The following is a 14,188-nucleotide window of genomic DNA, read 5'->3' as shown; positions in this document are numbered from 1 at the left end:
GTACTGACCCCAGTCCTTGGAACAGTGCTTGTCACACAGTAAGCACTTTACAAATACATTATAATTATGATGCTCATCAATCAAATTTTCCTAACCGGAAACCTTATAGCTTTTTATATAGATTTATTTGCAGCTATCAATCAGTCATATTTACTGTGTTTACTGTGTGCAGAGCACTTGTACTAAGCACTTGGGAGAGTACAATATAACAGGGATGGTAGGCACCTTCCCTGCCTGAAAGGAGTTATTGATCAATCAATGGTATTTATTAAGCACTTATTGTGTGCAGAGTGCTGTACCACTTGGGAGAGTATACTATAACAATAAAAAGATACATTCCCAGACCACAAAGAGTCTTGAGGACTGTAAGACAGTTTAGAGCTTATCAAACCAAGTAAACAAAGAAAAAGCAAGTTCTATGATCCAACCGTCTAGCAAATTTAATGCCCGGCATCTCACCTGACCTCTATGAGAGATTCCCCCAGGTGCTGGGGTACATGTTGGAGAATCCAGAAATACAAGCACGCTCCTGAACACGTGCTCTCCAGAGGAGCTTCAGGGAAATTCCAGATTACTCACCCGAGGCAGAGCGGCGGGTGTCCCTGTGCCACCCTTACACTCAGGAGCGCCAACCAGCTTGGAGTGTGGGAGGGGTGAGGAACCACTCAGTCAGTCTCTTCCGCCCAGGATAGGGCTGCTTTGAGTCAGAGCTTCAGAGTGAGGCCAGGAGTGGGGATTTTGCCATAGATGGGACCAGCAGAGGGACTTGTGACAGTCAATTTATGGGGAGCTTAGCTGGGTGACCTCTGGTCACCAGAGTTGGGGACAGCCTGTTATGGTTATCACTAGTCATTGTGATGCCCTCAGGGTACTGAGTTCAGTGGTCTTTGTACACTTTACTGCCACTGCTGGGCAACAAAAGACGCTCTCTCGCACATGAGACCGCATACTTCTAATAGTGATAATAATTATCATGGTGTCAGTTAAGCACTTCCTATGGGCCAAACACTGTACTAAGCACCAGGGCAGACAAGAAGTTAATCAAGTTGGACATGGTCCCTGTCCCACATGGGGCTCAGAATCCTAGTAGAGAGTAGAATATTTCTCTAAATAGAGAAGCAGCGTGGCTCAGTAGAAAGAGAATGGGCTTGGCAGTCAGGGGTCATGGGTTCTAATCCCGGCTCTGCCACATGTCTGCTGTGTGACCTTGGGCAAGTCACTTAACTTCTCATAGCCTCTATTACCTTATCTGTAAAATGGGGATGAAGACTGTGAGCCCCACGTGGCACAACATGATCACCTTGTATCCCCCCCAGCGCTTAGAACAGTGCTTTGCACATAGTAAGCGCTTAACAAATGCCATTATTAATTAATTAAGTAGCGGGGAGAAGGAGAACAGGTATTTAATTTTCATTTTACAGAAGATGGAACTGAAGCACAGAGAAGTGAAGCGATCCTCATTTTGCAGATGAGGGAATTGAAGCCCAGAGAAGTGAAACACCGTTCCCAAGGTCACACAGCAGACAAGTAGTGGGGCGGGGATTAGAAGTCGGGTCCTTCTTACTCCAGGCCCGTGCTGCACCCACTTAGCTGTGCTGATTCTTGTGGTGCAAGCCATGCTGCTTGGAGAAAGGAGCACTGTCCAGAAAGCCAGGGGGCTGGGGGGGGGGGGGGGGGGGTGTCTTATCCCTGGCTCCTCTTCCAATTGACCAAAACTCAAGGTTGCACTGGGGCATGGGGTGTGGCAACAAGAACACAGAACTAAGAGACCGACAGCCTCAGTTCTTGCCCCAACTGAGATCAGCTGGGTGGCCACCTGAGGGAAGCCCTTTAACCTCTCCTGCCTCTGTTTCCCCATCTATAAGATGGGAAGACACTCCTGTCTCCTCCTTCAAGAATATGTGGTGAGATATGGATTGGCCCTTTTCAGAAAAATGAGGGGATGTAAATCCAAATGATTAATGGAGTCAATTCTTCTCCTTTGCAGTGAGGACCTAGCAATGGACTCTCCCAGGTAGAACAAGCTCCCCTTAGTCCTGCTCCCTAAATATGTCAGGTTCACACTTGTGGCAAATTAGCATGGCTCAGGGGAAAGAGCATGGGTCTGGGAGTCAGAAGACCTGGGTTCGAATCCTAGCTCTGCCACTTGCCTGCTGTGTGACCTTGGGAATTCACTCAACCCCCTGGACTGTAAACTCTCTCTAGACTGTAAACTCTCTCTAGACTGTAAGCTCGTTATGGGCAGGGAATGTATCCACTAATTCCATTGTATTGTACTCTCCCAAGCTCTTAGTACAGTGCTCTACAATCAATCAATCATATTTATGGAATGCTTACTGTGTGCAGAGCACTGTACTAAGCATTTGGAAGACTACAATATGACACATTCCCTACCCACAACCAGCTTAAAGTCTAGAGTGTCAGACAGACATTAAGATAAATAAATAAATGGGAAATGCTCAAATATCACTGATTGACTGATGGAGTCTCTGCACCTCAATTTCCTCAACTGTAAAATGCAACTTTAATACCTCTTCTCCCCACTATTTAGACTTGTGAGCCTTATGTGGGACAGGGACTGTGTCTTATCTGTGAGCCTGTTGTTGGGTAGGGACCGTCACTATACGCTGCTGACTTGTACTTCCCAAGTGCTTAGTACAGTGCTGTGCACACAGTAAGCACTCAATAAATGACTGACTGACTGAATGAATCTAATTGTCTTGTATCTACCCCAGCGATTAGAACCATGCACGACACACAGTAAACACTTAACAAATGCCATAATCAACTGCAGACTGTTCAAGAGTAAATTCAGAGTCCAGAGAGTCTGGAGGAATCAGGAGAGACTCCTGACACTGTTGGTTGCCCCTCTCTTGACCCCTGACCCTCTTGCTTCAAGCCTTGACTTGGGACGGGGGTGGGAATTATTTTGGAGATGAACGAAGGGACGACGCGGGAAAGAAAACCTTGTACCCCACAGATGGAAATCCACAGATTCGACCCAGGAGGCTTCCAAGAGGGGAAATACTCATTTCTCTTCTATAACTGAAAGTTTAACAGTAAAGCCAAATCACACAAAAAGAATCCTGAACACCTCTAGACTGTAAGCTCATTGTAAGTAGGGAAGGTGTCTGTTTTATTGCTATATTGTACTCTCCCAAGAGTGCTTAATACAGTGCTCTGCACACAGTAAGAACTCAATAAATACAATCGATTGATTGGGGCTTCAATCAGAAAACACAGGTGAAACACTTTTGTTCAGTTGGATAATGAGTATTTCTGTCAGTTCACAAGACTGCAAGCTTCTTGAAGACAGGAATTATGTTTACCACAGCTATTGTATCGTAATCAAACAATGACAGTTATTGAGTGCTTACTGTGTGCAGAGCACCATACTAAGCTCTCACAAGCAGCCTGCAGTCTAGAGGGGACTGTATTCTACCAAGAGCCTAGTACAGTGCTCTGTATCCAGTAAATGTTCAATAAATACCATTGACTAATTGGCTGATGCTTGAGCACTCCCAGGGACTTCACAATGGTCTAGGCCCTTGACCTCAATGGTCAGCACACTGGTTCAGACTACGTCTGTTGGAGTGACAGTCTCTGGGAGCCCATCAAAGGAGATGGTTCTCAGGGGCCTTCTAATGCTGAGACAACTCAAGGGCCCAGGACTCAGTCTCCCCCTTCCTTTAATCTCTGTCGCATGCTTACTGGGAACTTCACTGACACAGCCCTCCAATCTCTCCTGCCAATTCATCCCCTGTTCCGCTTGACTGATACTGTTTGAGCCTCATTAATCTGGTGGCGTGGTTTGCAGAGGCTGAATCCACCCCAGAGAAACATGACTCTGCATTTAAATGAAGCAGCGTGGCCGAGTCGAGGCAGCGCAGTCCAGTGGAAAGGGCCCAGGCCTGGAATTCAGAGGACCTAGGTCCTAACCCCGGCTCTGCCACTTGTCTGCTGCGTGACCTTGGACCAGTCATTTCCCTTCTCTGTGCTTCAGTTCCCTCCGCTGCAAAATGGGGATTAAGACTGTGAGCATTGTGTAGGACAGGGACTGTGTCTAATGCAATTATCTTCTCTCCACCCCAGCCCTTAATACAATGTCTTGTGCATAGTAAGTGCTTAATAAACACCATAAAAAAGTTGAGTACTTACTGTGTGCAGGGCCCTGTACTAAACATTGGAGAATAATAATACTAATAATATTGATGGTATTTGTTAAGTGCTTACTATGTGCCAGACCCTGTACTAAGCGCTGGGGTAGATACAAGTAAATCAAGCTGGACACAGTCCCTATCCCACGTCAGGCTCACAGTTTCAATCCCCCTTTCACAGATGAGGTAACTGAGGCCCAGAGAAGTGAAGTGACTTGCCCAAGGTCACACGCAGACACGTGGCAGAGCCGGAATTAGAACCCATGACCTTCTGACTTCCAGATCCGTGCTCTATCCACTAGGCTGTGCTGACTCTCTAATGCAATAAAACAGAGGTAGTAGACATGTTCCCTGCCATCAGTTAGCCTCCAAAATAGCCCCGAACACCGAACTGTGCGCTGCACCCATCTTCTCCCTGCAATCCCAACTCCTGCAAGTTTTCCCTTCCGGATACCCCTGATAACATCACACCCAAACCATCAGATTTTGGGGGGCTCGGCTCCCCACGCCCCCTCCCCCCCAGCATCGCTGGTCACCAGCGGCTCTGACCTTTGTCTCTTTTATTTTGACGGCGATCACCTGCTTCCGCTGCCGGATGATCTCCATCAGCTCATCACACTCTTCCATCAGCTTGGCCTCGTGCATGGTAGTGTTCACCTGACAAGAAAAGACAGTCGGGATGATGTAGCCATCAGCCTTTTAATAATGATAATAATAATAATAATGGCATTTATTAAGTGCTTACTATGTGCAAAGCACTGTTCTAAGCGCTTTTAGCTCCCCTAGGGCCTGGGGCCCAGCGCTCAGCCTATGCAACTTTGCCCTGTGTGTTTCCCCTGCCCATCCTGAGCAGAGGGGTCAGGGTGGGAACTCGAATCACTTGGAATTAGCATGCTTTGCCTCCCTACTGTTAGCTGGAGGGTGGGCCAATGAGAAGATGAGATAGGAGAATTAATATTACTACTACTACTACTAATAATAATAATAATGGTATCTGTTAAATGCTTACCACAGTCCTGGCACTGTTCTAAGCACTGGGATAGATACCAGTTAATTGGGTTGGACATAGTTCCCATCCCACAGAGGGCTCACAATCTTAATCAATTGTAAATTCATTGGGGGCAGGGAATATGTCTACCAACTCCAGAGTATTGTACTCTCCCAGGTGCTTTGTACAGTGCTCTGCACACAGAAGTGCTAAATAAATCTAATGACTGACTGGGATAGAGGTCACTCATAATAATGATAATAACAATAACAACAATAATAACAGTATTTGTTAAGCGCTTACTATATGCCAAGTACTGTACTAATTGCTGGGGTAGATACAAGATAATCAGGTCCCAAATGAGAAGCAGCATGGTCTAGTGGAAAGGGCAGAGGCCTGACAGTCAGAGGACCTGGGTTCTAATTCCGGCTCCGCCCCCGTCTGCTGGGTGACTTTGGAGATTCAATACCTGTTCTCCCTCCTATTCAGACTTTGAGCCCCATGTGGGATCTGATTATTTTGTGTCTACCAGCACTTAGTACACTGCTCAACACATAGTAAGGGCTAACATATATCACAATTATTATTATCATTACATGAGGCTCACAGTCTAAGTAGGAGGGAGAATAGGTATTGAATACCCAGTTTGTTGATGAGGGAACTGAGGCACAGAGAAGTGAAGTGACTGGCTCAAGGTCACACAGCAGGGAAGTGGTGGAGTCAGATTAAACCTCAGGTCTTCTGACTCCCAGGCCCATGCTCTTTCCACAAGGCCATGCCGCTTCCTTGGTTAATGTACTGCCTTCTATCACTCTAGGACCTCCAACCTCTTTGCCCTTTCTTTATTCAAGTGTGGAGAACAAGGCAATTTCTGTTATTCTAATGGGGCAAATGGACCCCAACAATCTGAATGTAAGCTCCATGTGGGCAAAAATCACATCTACCAAAACTATTTCATTTTACTCTCCCACGACTTAGTACAGTGCTCTGAACACAGTAAGTGCTCAATAAACACCACTGATTACCACTTAGACTGTAAGCCCCATTTGGAACATGGACTGTGTCCAACCTGATTATCTTGAATCTATCCCAGCGCTTGGTATGTAAGTGTTAAACAAATACCAAAAAAAAAAAAAATTGATTGCTTGATTGGTGAAGGTCTCAAGTTGAACGTTGTGAGCAGGGAACATGTCTACCAACTATGTTATACTGCACTCTACCAAGCACTGAGTACAGTACTCAGCACACAGTAAGTGCTCAATAAATACTATCACTTGGGACATCCCCCTATTGTCACGATGGTTGCTATTACCCCTTCCCCCAAGTCCAATATCTTTTCCCTGTCTCCATCTGGTCCCCCTTTCCTGTTCTCCCTGGGAAATAATAATGATGGCATTTGTTAAGCATTTACTATGTGCCAAGCACTGTTCTAAGCACTGGTGGAGATACAAGGTTATCAGGTTGTCCCAGGCGGGGCTCACAGTCTTAATCCCCATTTTACAGATGAAGTAACTGAGGCCCAGAGAAGTTAAGTGACTTGCCCAAAGTCACACAGCTGACAATAATAATAATAATGACATTTATTAAGCGCTTACTATGTGCAAAGCACCATTCATTCATTCATTCAATCGTATTTATTGAGCGCTGAGCACTGTTCTAAGCACTGGAGAGGATACAAAGTGATCAGGTTGTCCCACGGGGGGCTCACAGTCTTCATCCCCATTTTACAGATGAGGGAACTGAGGCACAGAGAAGTGAAGTGACTCGTCCAAAGTCACACAGCTGACAGGTGGCAGGGCCAGATTTGAACCCATGACCTCTGACTCCAAAGCCCGGGCTCTTTCCACTGAGTCACGCTGGCAGAATTAGAACCCACTACCTCTGACTCCCAAGCCCGTGCTCTTTCCACTAAGCCATGGAAAGCATTTAGAGATCAGCTGAAGAAAAGAAAAGATAAACCAAGATCTCTTCCCAGGTTAGAAAAAGCATTGTGCAGATGAGATATTACATATGACAAACAGATTATTGAATCCAATCCTCCTCCTCGGGGAGGGAAGAACCAATTAACAAAACTCTGAGCAGGCACACCAATAGCGTGGTGGGGGAAATTGGGGAGAGGGATTTATCTCCTCTCCTTCAACTTGCCCAAGGTCTCCTCTTGACACATAAGCCCTCCCTGGCTAAGCACAGCACTGTGGCTGAAATGCTCAGGGCTGACTGTGAGCCCACTGTTAGGTAGGGACTGTCTCTATATGTTGCCAACTTGTACTTCCCAAGTGCTTAGTACAGTGCTCTGCACACAGTAAGCGCTCAATAAATACGATTGATTGATTGATTGGTAGAGGCTGGAGCATGAAGGTGTGAAGAGATCCAGGAGGAATGAGAAGCAGTATGGCCTAGTGGAAAGAGCCCAGGGCTGGGAGTAATATGGACCTGGGTTTTAATTCTGGCTCCACCATTTCATTCATTCAATCATATTTGTTGAGCGCTTACTTTCATTCATTCAATCGTCTTTATTGAACACTTACTGTGTGCAGAGCACTGTACTAAGCACTTGGGAAGTACAAATTGGCAACATATAGTCCCTACCCAACAATGGGCTCACAGTCTAGAAGGGGCAGACAGACAACAAAACAAGTAGATAGGTTTCAATACCATCAGAATAAATAGAATTATACTTGTATGCACATCATTAATAAAATAGAGTAATAAATATGTACAAATAAAATAGAGTAAAAAATATGTACAAATACATACAAGTGCTGTGGGGGGGGCAATGGGGAGGGGAGGAGGAGAGGAAAAAGGGGGGCTCAGTCTGAGAAGGCCTCCTAGAAGAGGTGAGCTCTCAGTAGGTCTTTGAAGAGACCTGCTAGCTTGGCAGATGTGTGGAGGGAGGGCATTCCAGGCCAGAGGGAGGATGTGGGCCAGGGGTCGACGGCAGCACATGCGAGAACAAGGCAAAGTGAGGAGGTTAGCAGCAGAGGAGAGGAGTGTGCGGGCTGGACTGCAGAAGGAGAGAAGGGAGGTGAGGTAGGAGGGGGCGAGGGGATGGAGAGCCTTGAAGCCAAGAGTGAGGAGTTTTTGCCTGATCTGAAGGTTGATAGGCAACCACTGGAGATTTTTGAGGAGGGGAGTGACATGCCCACAGTGTTTCTGTACATATGCTTACTGTGTGTAGAGCACCTGGGAAAGTACAATACAATGATAAACAGTCACATTTCCTGCCCACAACGAGCTTACAGTCCAGAGGCTGGGAGAGAGACATCAATACAAATAAATAAAATGACAGATATGTATGTAAGTGCTGTGCACTTGTCTGCTGTGTGACCTTGGGCAAGTCACTTCGCTTCTCTGGGCCTCAGTTACCTCATCTGTAAAATGGAGATTAAAACTGAGCCCCATGATGGGCAGGGATTGTGTCCAACCCAATTATCTTGTATCTACCCCAGCACTTAGAACAGTGACTGGTACAAAGTAAGTGTTTAACAAACACCACAATTATTATCATTACTGTATCTAACCCAGCATTTGACACTTGATAAGCACTTAACAAATACTGTTAAAAAAAAACTAGTACCACCTTCTCCCCACCAATAATAATAATAATTATAGTATTTGTTAAGTGCTTACAGTCCCAGGCATTGTACTAAGCACTGGGGTGAATACAATCGGGTTGGAAACAATCCCTGTCCTGTATGGGGCTCACAGTCTTAATCCCCATTTTCCAGATGAGGTAACTGAGGCCCAGAGAAGCGAAGTGACTTGCCCAAGGCCATATGGCTGACAATTGGCAGAGTCGGCAATAGAACCCATGACCTTCTGACTCCTAGGCCCATGCTCTATCCAGTACGCCTTGCTGCTTTCTACTACACGCATACAAATACACACGTGCCCACACCACTTATTAAACAGTAAAGATGTTTTTTCACTTAGGTAGGAGAGCAAGAGAGGCGAGCTGAGGAAATCAGGAGCAGGAAAGGGCATGTCTCTGCCCGCTGTAACTAGCAGGGTCAGGACAATGAAGACACAAAACCCTGACTGGAGGAGAAACCAGGCCTTCCCGGAGTAAGATTCTGTGCCTCCACAACTGGAGCCGGTTGGACTAGAAAATCTGCCCGAGTCAGGACACGGCCCAAAGGCAGCCCTCTAGACCATCAGCTAATGCGAGAAGTAGCATGACCAAGTGAGAAGGAGCATGGCGTAGTAGATAGAGCTGGGCCCGGAAGGCAGAAGGTCATGGGTTCTAATCAATTGATCAACCGTATTTATTGAGCGCCTACTATGTGCAGAGCACCATACTAAGCGCTTGGGAGAGTACAATACAACAGAATCCTAGCTCCGCCACTTGTCTGCTGTGTGACCTCAGGCAAGTCAAGGAAGGCAAGGAAGGAGCATGGCATAGTAGGATGGAGCACTGGCCCGGGAGTTTGAAGGCCATGGGTTCTGATCCCAGCTCCGCCACTTCATTCATTCAATCATATTTACTGAGTGCTTACTGTGTGCAAAGCACTGTACTAAGCGCTTGAGCACTATCTGCCATGTGACCTTGGGGAAGTTACTTCACTTCTCTATGCCTCAGTTACCTCATCTGTAAAATGGGGCTCGAGACTGTGAGCCCCATGTGGGACAAGGACTGTGTCTAAACCAATTTGCTTGTATCCACCCCAGCACCTAGTACAGTGCCTGGAACCTAGTAAGTGCTTAAACACCACAATTATTATTATTATTACTAAGTCACTTCTCTGGGCCTCATTTCCCTCATCTGTAAAATGGGGATTGAAACTGTGAGCCCCACGTGTGTCAGGGACTGTGTTCAACCCAATTTGCAGGTATCCACCCCAGAGTTTAGTATAGTGCTTGGCATGTAGTAAGCGCTTAACAAATGCCACAATTATTATTATTAATTATTATCAGCTCCTTGTGAGTAGGTAACACATTCACCAACACCTTTGGACTGTAGTCTCCCAAGTGCTTAGTATGGAGCTCAGCACCCAGGAAGTACTCAATAAAACACCACTGAAAACCAGGGATCCTCCCGTTTCAACAGGAAATGTGAAATTCTCAGAGGGAAGCTCTCCCTCGATACATTACCAGGATGGGGAGGATCTTGAAAAATGCAGCTCTGAGCTCTGCTTAAACTGTTACGTTCTAAGTAGGAAGCAAGAGTGAAGCGGGAGAAGTCAATTAGACAGCTAATGGAATATCAAGCAGCAGTTAAAAAGGAGCCATGCCGCTTCAGACAAAGCGGAGACTTGGCCGCTTTGCTGAAGGTAAGATGCTCCCCTCAAAATCAAGCAGCGTTGATGGAGCAGAAACAGACTGGACTTTGGGTTTTGACCCCTCTTAGAATGCCACCCTTTCTCCCCCAGGGGCAGCCTACGGCAGGAAGGACACAATTAGAAAAGGTGCTAGCTTACCCTACTTAGTCATGCTTTAGGCAAAACATCCTTTATTTCCTAGGAAGATGAACTCAATGGGAAACCGGGAGGAGGAGGGAAAAATGGAAAGTGCAGGTAGAACTGACACGCAGGTTTTCATTAAATAAAAACATATGTCGCTTGGAAAATTCCTATAACATTTCAGAGACAGGTATGAAAAGATGAACTTGTTTGGCATTGCTGCAAGACATTTTCTTATTAAGAGAAGAATGACATTCTCCCTTTTTCTGTTTTCTGAAGGGTCTTGCCATGGTTCTCTTTTCTCTGTTCTGGTGTTGTGAAATGAGGATTTACATTTTTAAGGAGTTCAGATTTGTGAGAGGGTGCTGAACCGCCAGTCTTGAGCTAAATCCTCTTCATTATTTGGGGGTGTTTGGAAAAGGTTCGAGGGGGTAAAGAGTGGCCTTTCTTCCCTGCCACTTGGAAAATACTGTAACTGCTCCAGGGTGTCTGGCAGGGTCCTCAGCTTGGACTAGTACCAGTAAGCTGGAAACATTAAGGTGGAGAAGCAGCGGGGCCTAGCAGAAAGAGCTTGGGCCTTGGAGTCAGAGAACCTAGGTTCAAATCCCATCTCTGTCACATGTTTGCTGTCACTTCTCTGTGCCTCATTTTCCTCAAATGTAAAAATTCAACACCTGATCTCTATCCATCAACCAGTCATATTACTGAGTGTTGGGCACTGCACTACGTGCTTGGAACAATAATAATAATAACAATAATGACATTTGTTAAGCACTTACTATGTGCCAAACACTGTTCTAAGTGCTGGGGGAGATACAAGGTAATCAAGTAGTCGCACACGGGGCTCACAGTCTTAATCCCCATTTTACAGGTGAGGGAACTGGGGCCCAGAGAAGTTAAGTGACTTGCCCAAAGTCACACAGCCAAGTGGCGGAGCAGAATTTGAACCCATGACCTCTGACTCCCAAGCCCGTACTCTTTCCACTGAGCCACACTGCTTCTCTAAGAGTACAGTATAACAGAGTTGGCAGACAGGTCCCCCGTGTGGGACAGGGATTGTTTCCAATCTGACTGATTTGTATATACCCCTTAGAACAGTGCTTGACACATTGCGTTTAACAAATACCTTTTAAAAAAAGGAGGCCAACTATGGGAGCCCCCTTTATTTTGGGTTTCGATCCTGCACTGCAGAGAAGGGTGCAGTGACGGCAGCTGGCCACAAGAGAGGACACTATCCCTTTCACTCTAAAGCAGCCCCTCCGACGGAAGAGGCTAACTAACCTCCTTCATGTAGGCTTGGTTTGGAGACCACTAAAACAGGCCTTACTCCCTTGTTTCACCCCCTCGCTAGCCTATTCTAGGAAGCTAAGTGAAGGGGGACCAATTCTGGAAGTCTGGAGTAAAAAAAAAAAAAAAAATAAAAATAAAAAATAATAATAATAATAATAATAATAATAATAATGATGGTATTTGTTAAGAGCTTACTATGTGCAAAGCACTGTTCTAAGCGCTGGCGAGGTTATAAGGTGATCAGATTGTCCCACGAGGGGCTCACAATCTTAATCCTCATTTTACAGATGAGGTAACTGAGGCACAGAGAAGTTAAGTGAGTTGCCCAAAGTCACACAGCTATCGACTGGCGGAGTTGGGATTTGAACCCATGACCTCTGACTCCAAAGCCTGGGCTCTTTCCACTGAGCTTCTCAATAACAACCGTGGTTTGAGGGAAGCGCTTACTATTTGAAAATAATAATAATACTTATTATTATTATGGTATTTGCTAAGTGTTTACTATATGCCAAGCACTGTTCTAAGCGCTGGGATAGATACAAGTTAACTAGGTTGGATGCAGCCCCTGTCCCGCATGGGGCTCACAGTCTTCATCCCCATTTTACAGATGAGATAACTGAGATCCAGAGAAGTGAAATGACTTGCCCAAGGTCACACAGCAGACTCGTGGCAGAGCTGGGATTGAAACACAGATCCTTCTGTCTCCCAGGTCCATGCTCTATCCACTAGGCCAAGATGTTCAGGTCTTTCAGGCAGCTCATAGTCTATGTAGGAGAGAGTACCCTGCTGTCAATCTGTTCTCCAGCCAGGGTACTGTAGGTCACTGAATAATGTCCCATGAAGGCCACTTGCATGGAGTAGTCAACAGAGATAGACTACCAGCTGATCTGGCACAGGGCTCACAGTCAAAGGAAAGGGGTAGCAGGTATTAAAACCCCATTTTACGGATGAGGAAACTGAGGCCTAGAGAATTTAAGTGACTTGTACAAAGACACACAACAGGCAATTGGTGGAGCCAGGATTAGAATGCAGCTCCCCCATCTCCCAGGCCTATCTCTTTCCACTAGGCCATGCTACTTCCCAAGGTAGGTTCGTTCATTCATACATTCAATTGTATTTATTGAGCACCTACTGTGTGCACAGCACCATAATAAGTACCAGGCTTTCTCTCTCTCTCCTCTGCACCTTCGAGGATGCTTTTGGCCCACCCAGGACAGCCCAGTATTCTCAAAGAGTTTCTACTTTGGTGGCTTCCAGGTGACGGCAAAGTGGATAGACAGAGCAAGGGCCTGGAAGTCATAAGGATCTGGGTTCTAATACTAGCTCGCCACTTGTCTGCTATATGACCTCCCTCTGTACATCCGCCAAGCTAGCTCTCTTCCTCCCTTCAAAGCCCTACTGAGAGCTCATCTCCTCCAGGAGGCCGTCCCAGACTGAGCCCCCACCTTCCTCTCCCCCTCCTCCCTCTCCCCATCCCCCCTACCTTACCTCCTTCCCCTCCCCACAGCACCTGTATATATGTATGTTTGTACATATTTATTATTCTATTTATTTATTTTACTTGTACATATTTATTCTATTTATTTTACTTTGTTAATATGCTTTGTTTTGTTGTCTGTCTCCCCCTTCTAGACTGTGAGCCCGCTGTTGGGTAGGGACTGTCTCTATATGTTGCCAACTTGCACTTCCCAAGTGCTTAGTACAGTGCTCTGCACACAGTAAGCGCTCAATAAATACGATTGAATGAATGAATGAATGACCTTGGGCAGGTCACTTCAGTTCTCTGGTCCTCAGTTACCTTATCTGTAAAATGGGATTGAGACTAATAATAATAATAAACCATTTCCCAAGGGATTTTTTGGCTGGTAGAAGAGCAGTCATCATTTGCAAAATAATTTCTCTTTCAATATCTGAAAGCGGCTTTAAAATAAGCCCATCCCTGAAACACTTCATTTTACTCAGTTGCCTTAGGAATGATAATTAAGGCAAGTTTTCTTAACTATTGATTTCAATACTTAAGAAAACCTAAGCATTCTAATGCGGGCAAAGGGGACATCTGGTAACTGCAGCCTCAGCTCTCTGTGAGCTCTTGGGCCCCCTTCGCCATGGCCAAGTGAACTGTCTTCCCGTCCAGGAATGCTTCTGAATAAGTCACGTGGTCTCTCCAGGAACCATCCCCAGCTCCCCTCTGCCCCTTCGAGGAGAGCTCATCTCTTCCCGCCTCCATCTTGGGGCAAAAGACAATAGCGCCCGCAGGACGAGGCTTCCATAAAACCTTAGCAAAGTGTTGGGGGCAGTAACCACTGTTGTCGCTACAGGTATGTCATGGATTCTGAATCACGTGGAGTCTGAAA

At 46.0% G+C, this 14,188-nt stretch overlaps 1 protein-coding gene across 1 annotated transcript in view; it reads right to left on the bottom strand.

Moving 5' to 3' along the window:
* MID2 (midline 2) overlaps positions 1-14,188 on the bottom strand; it is a 248,190-nt gene that overhangs the window by 50,390 nt on the left and 183,612 nt on the right. The window contains exon 4 of the mRNA XM_038748157.1: positions 4,707-4,814. Within this exon, the coding sequence (XP_038604085.1) occupies positions 4,707-4,814 (108 nt within the window). The remainder of the gene's footprint in view (positions 1-4,706; positions 4,815-14,188) is intronic.

The sequence above is a fragment of the Tachyglossus aculeatus genome, chromosome 6 (assembly GCF_015852505.1).
Source record: "Tachyglossus aculeatus isolate mTacAcu1 chromosome 6, mTacAcu1.pri, whole genome shotgun sequence".
NCBI lineage: Eukaryota > Metazoa > Chordata > Mammalia > Monotremata > Tachyglossidae > Tachyglossus > Tachyglossus aculeatus.
The sequence above is the reverse complement of the archived record's forward strand: the minus strand, read 5'-3'. Positions and strand labels throughout refer to the sequence as shown.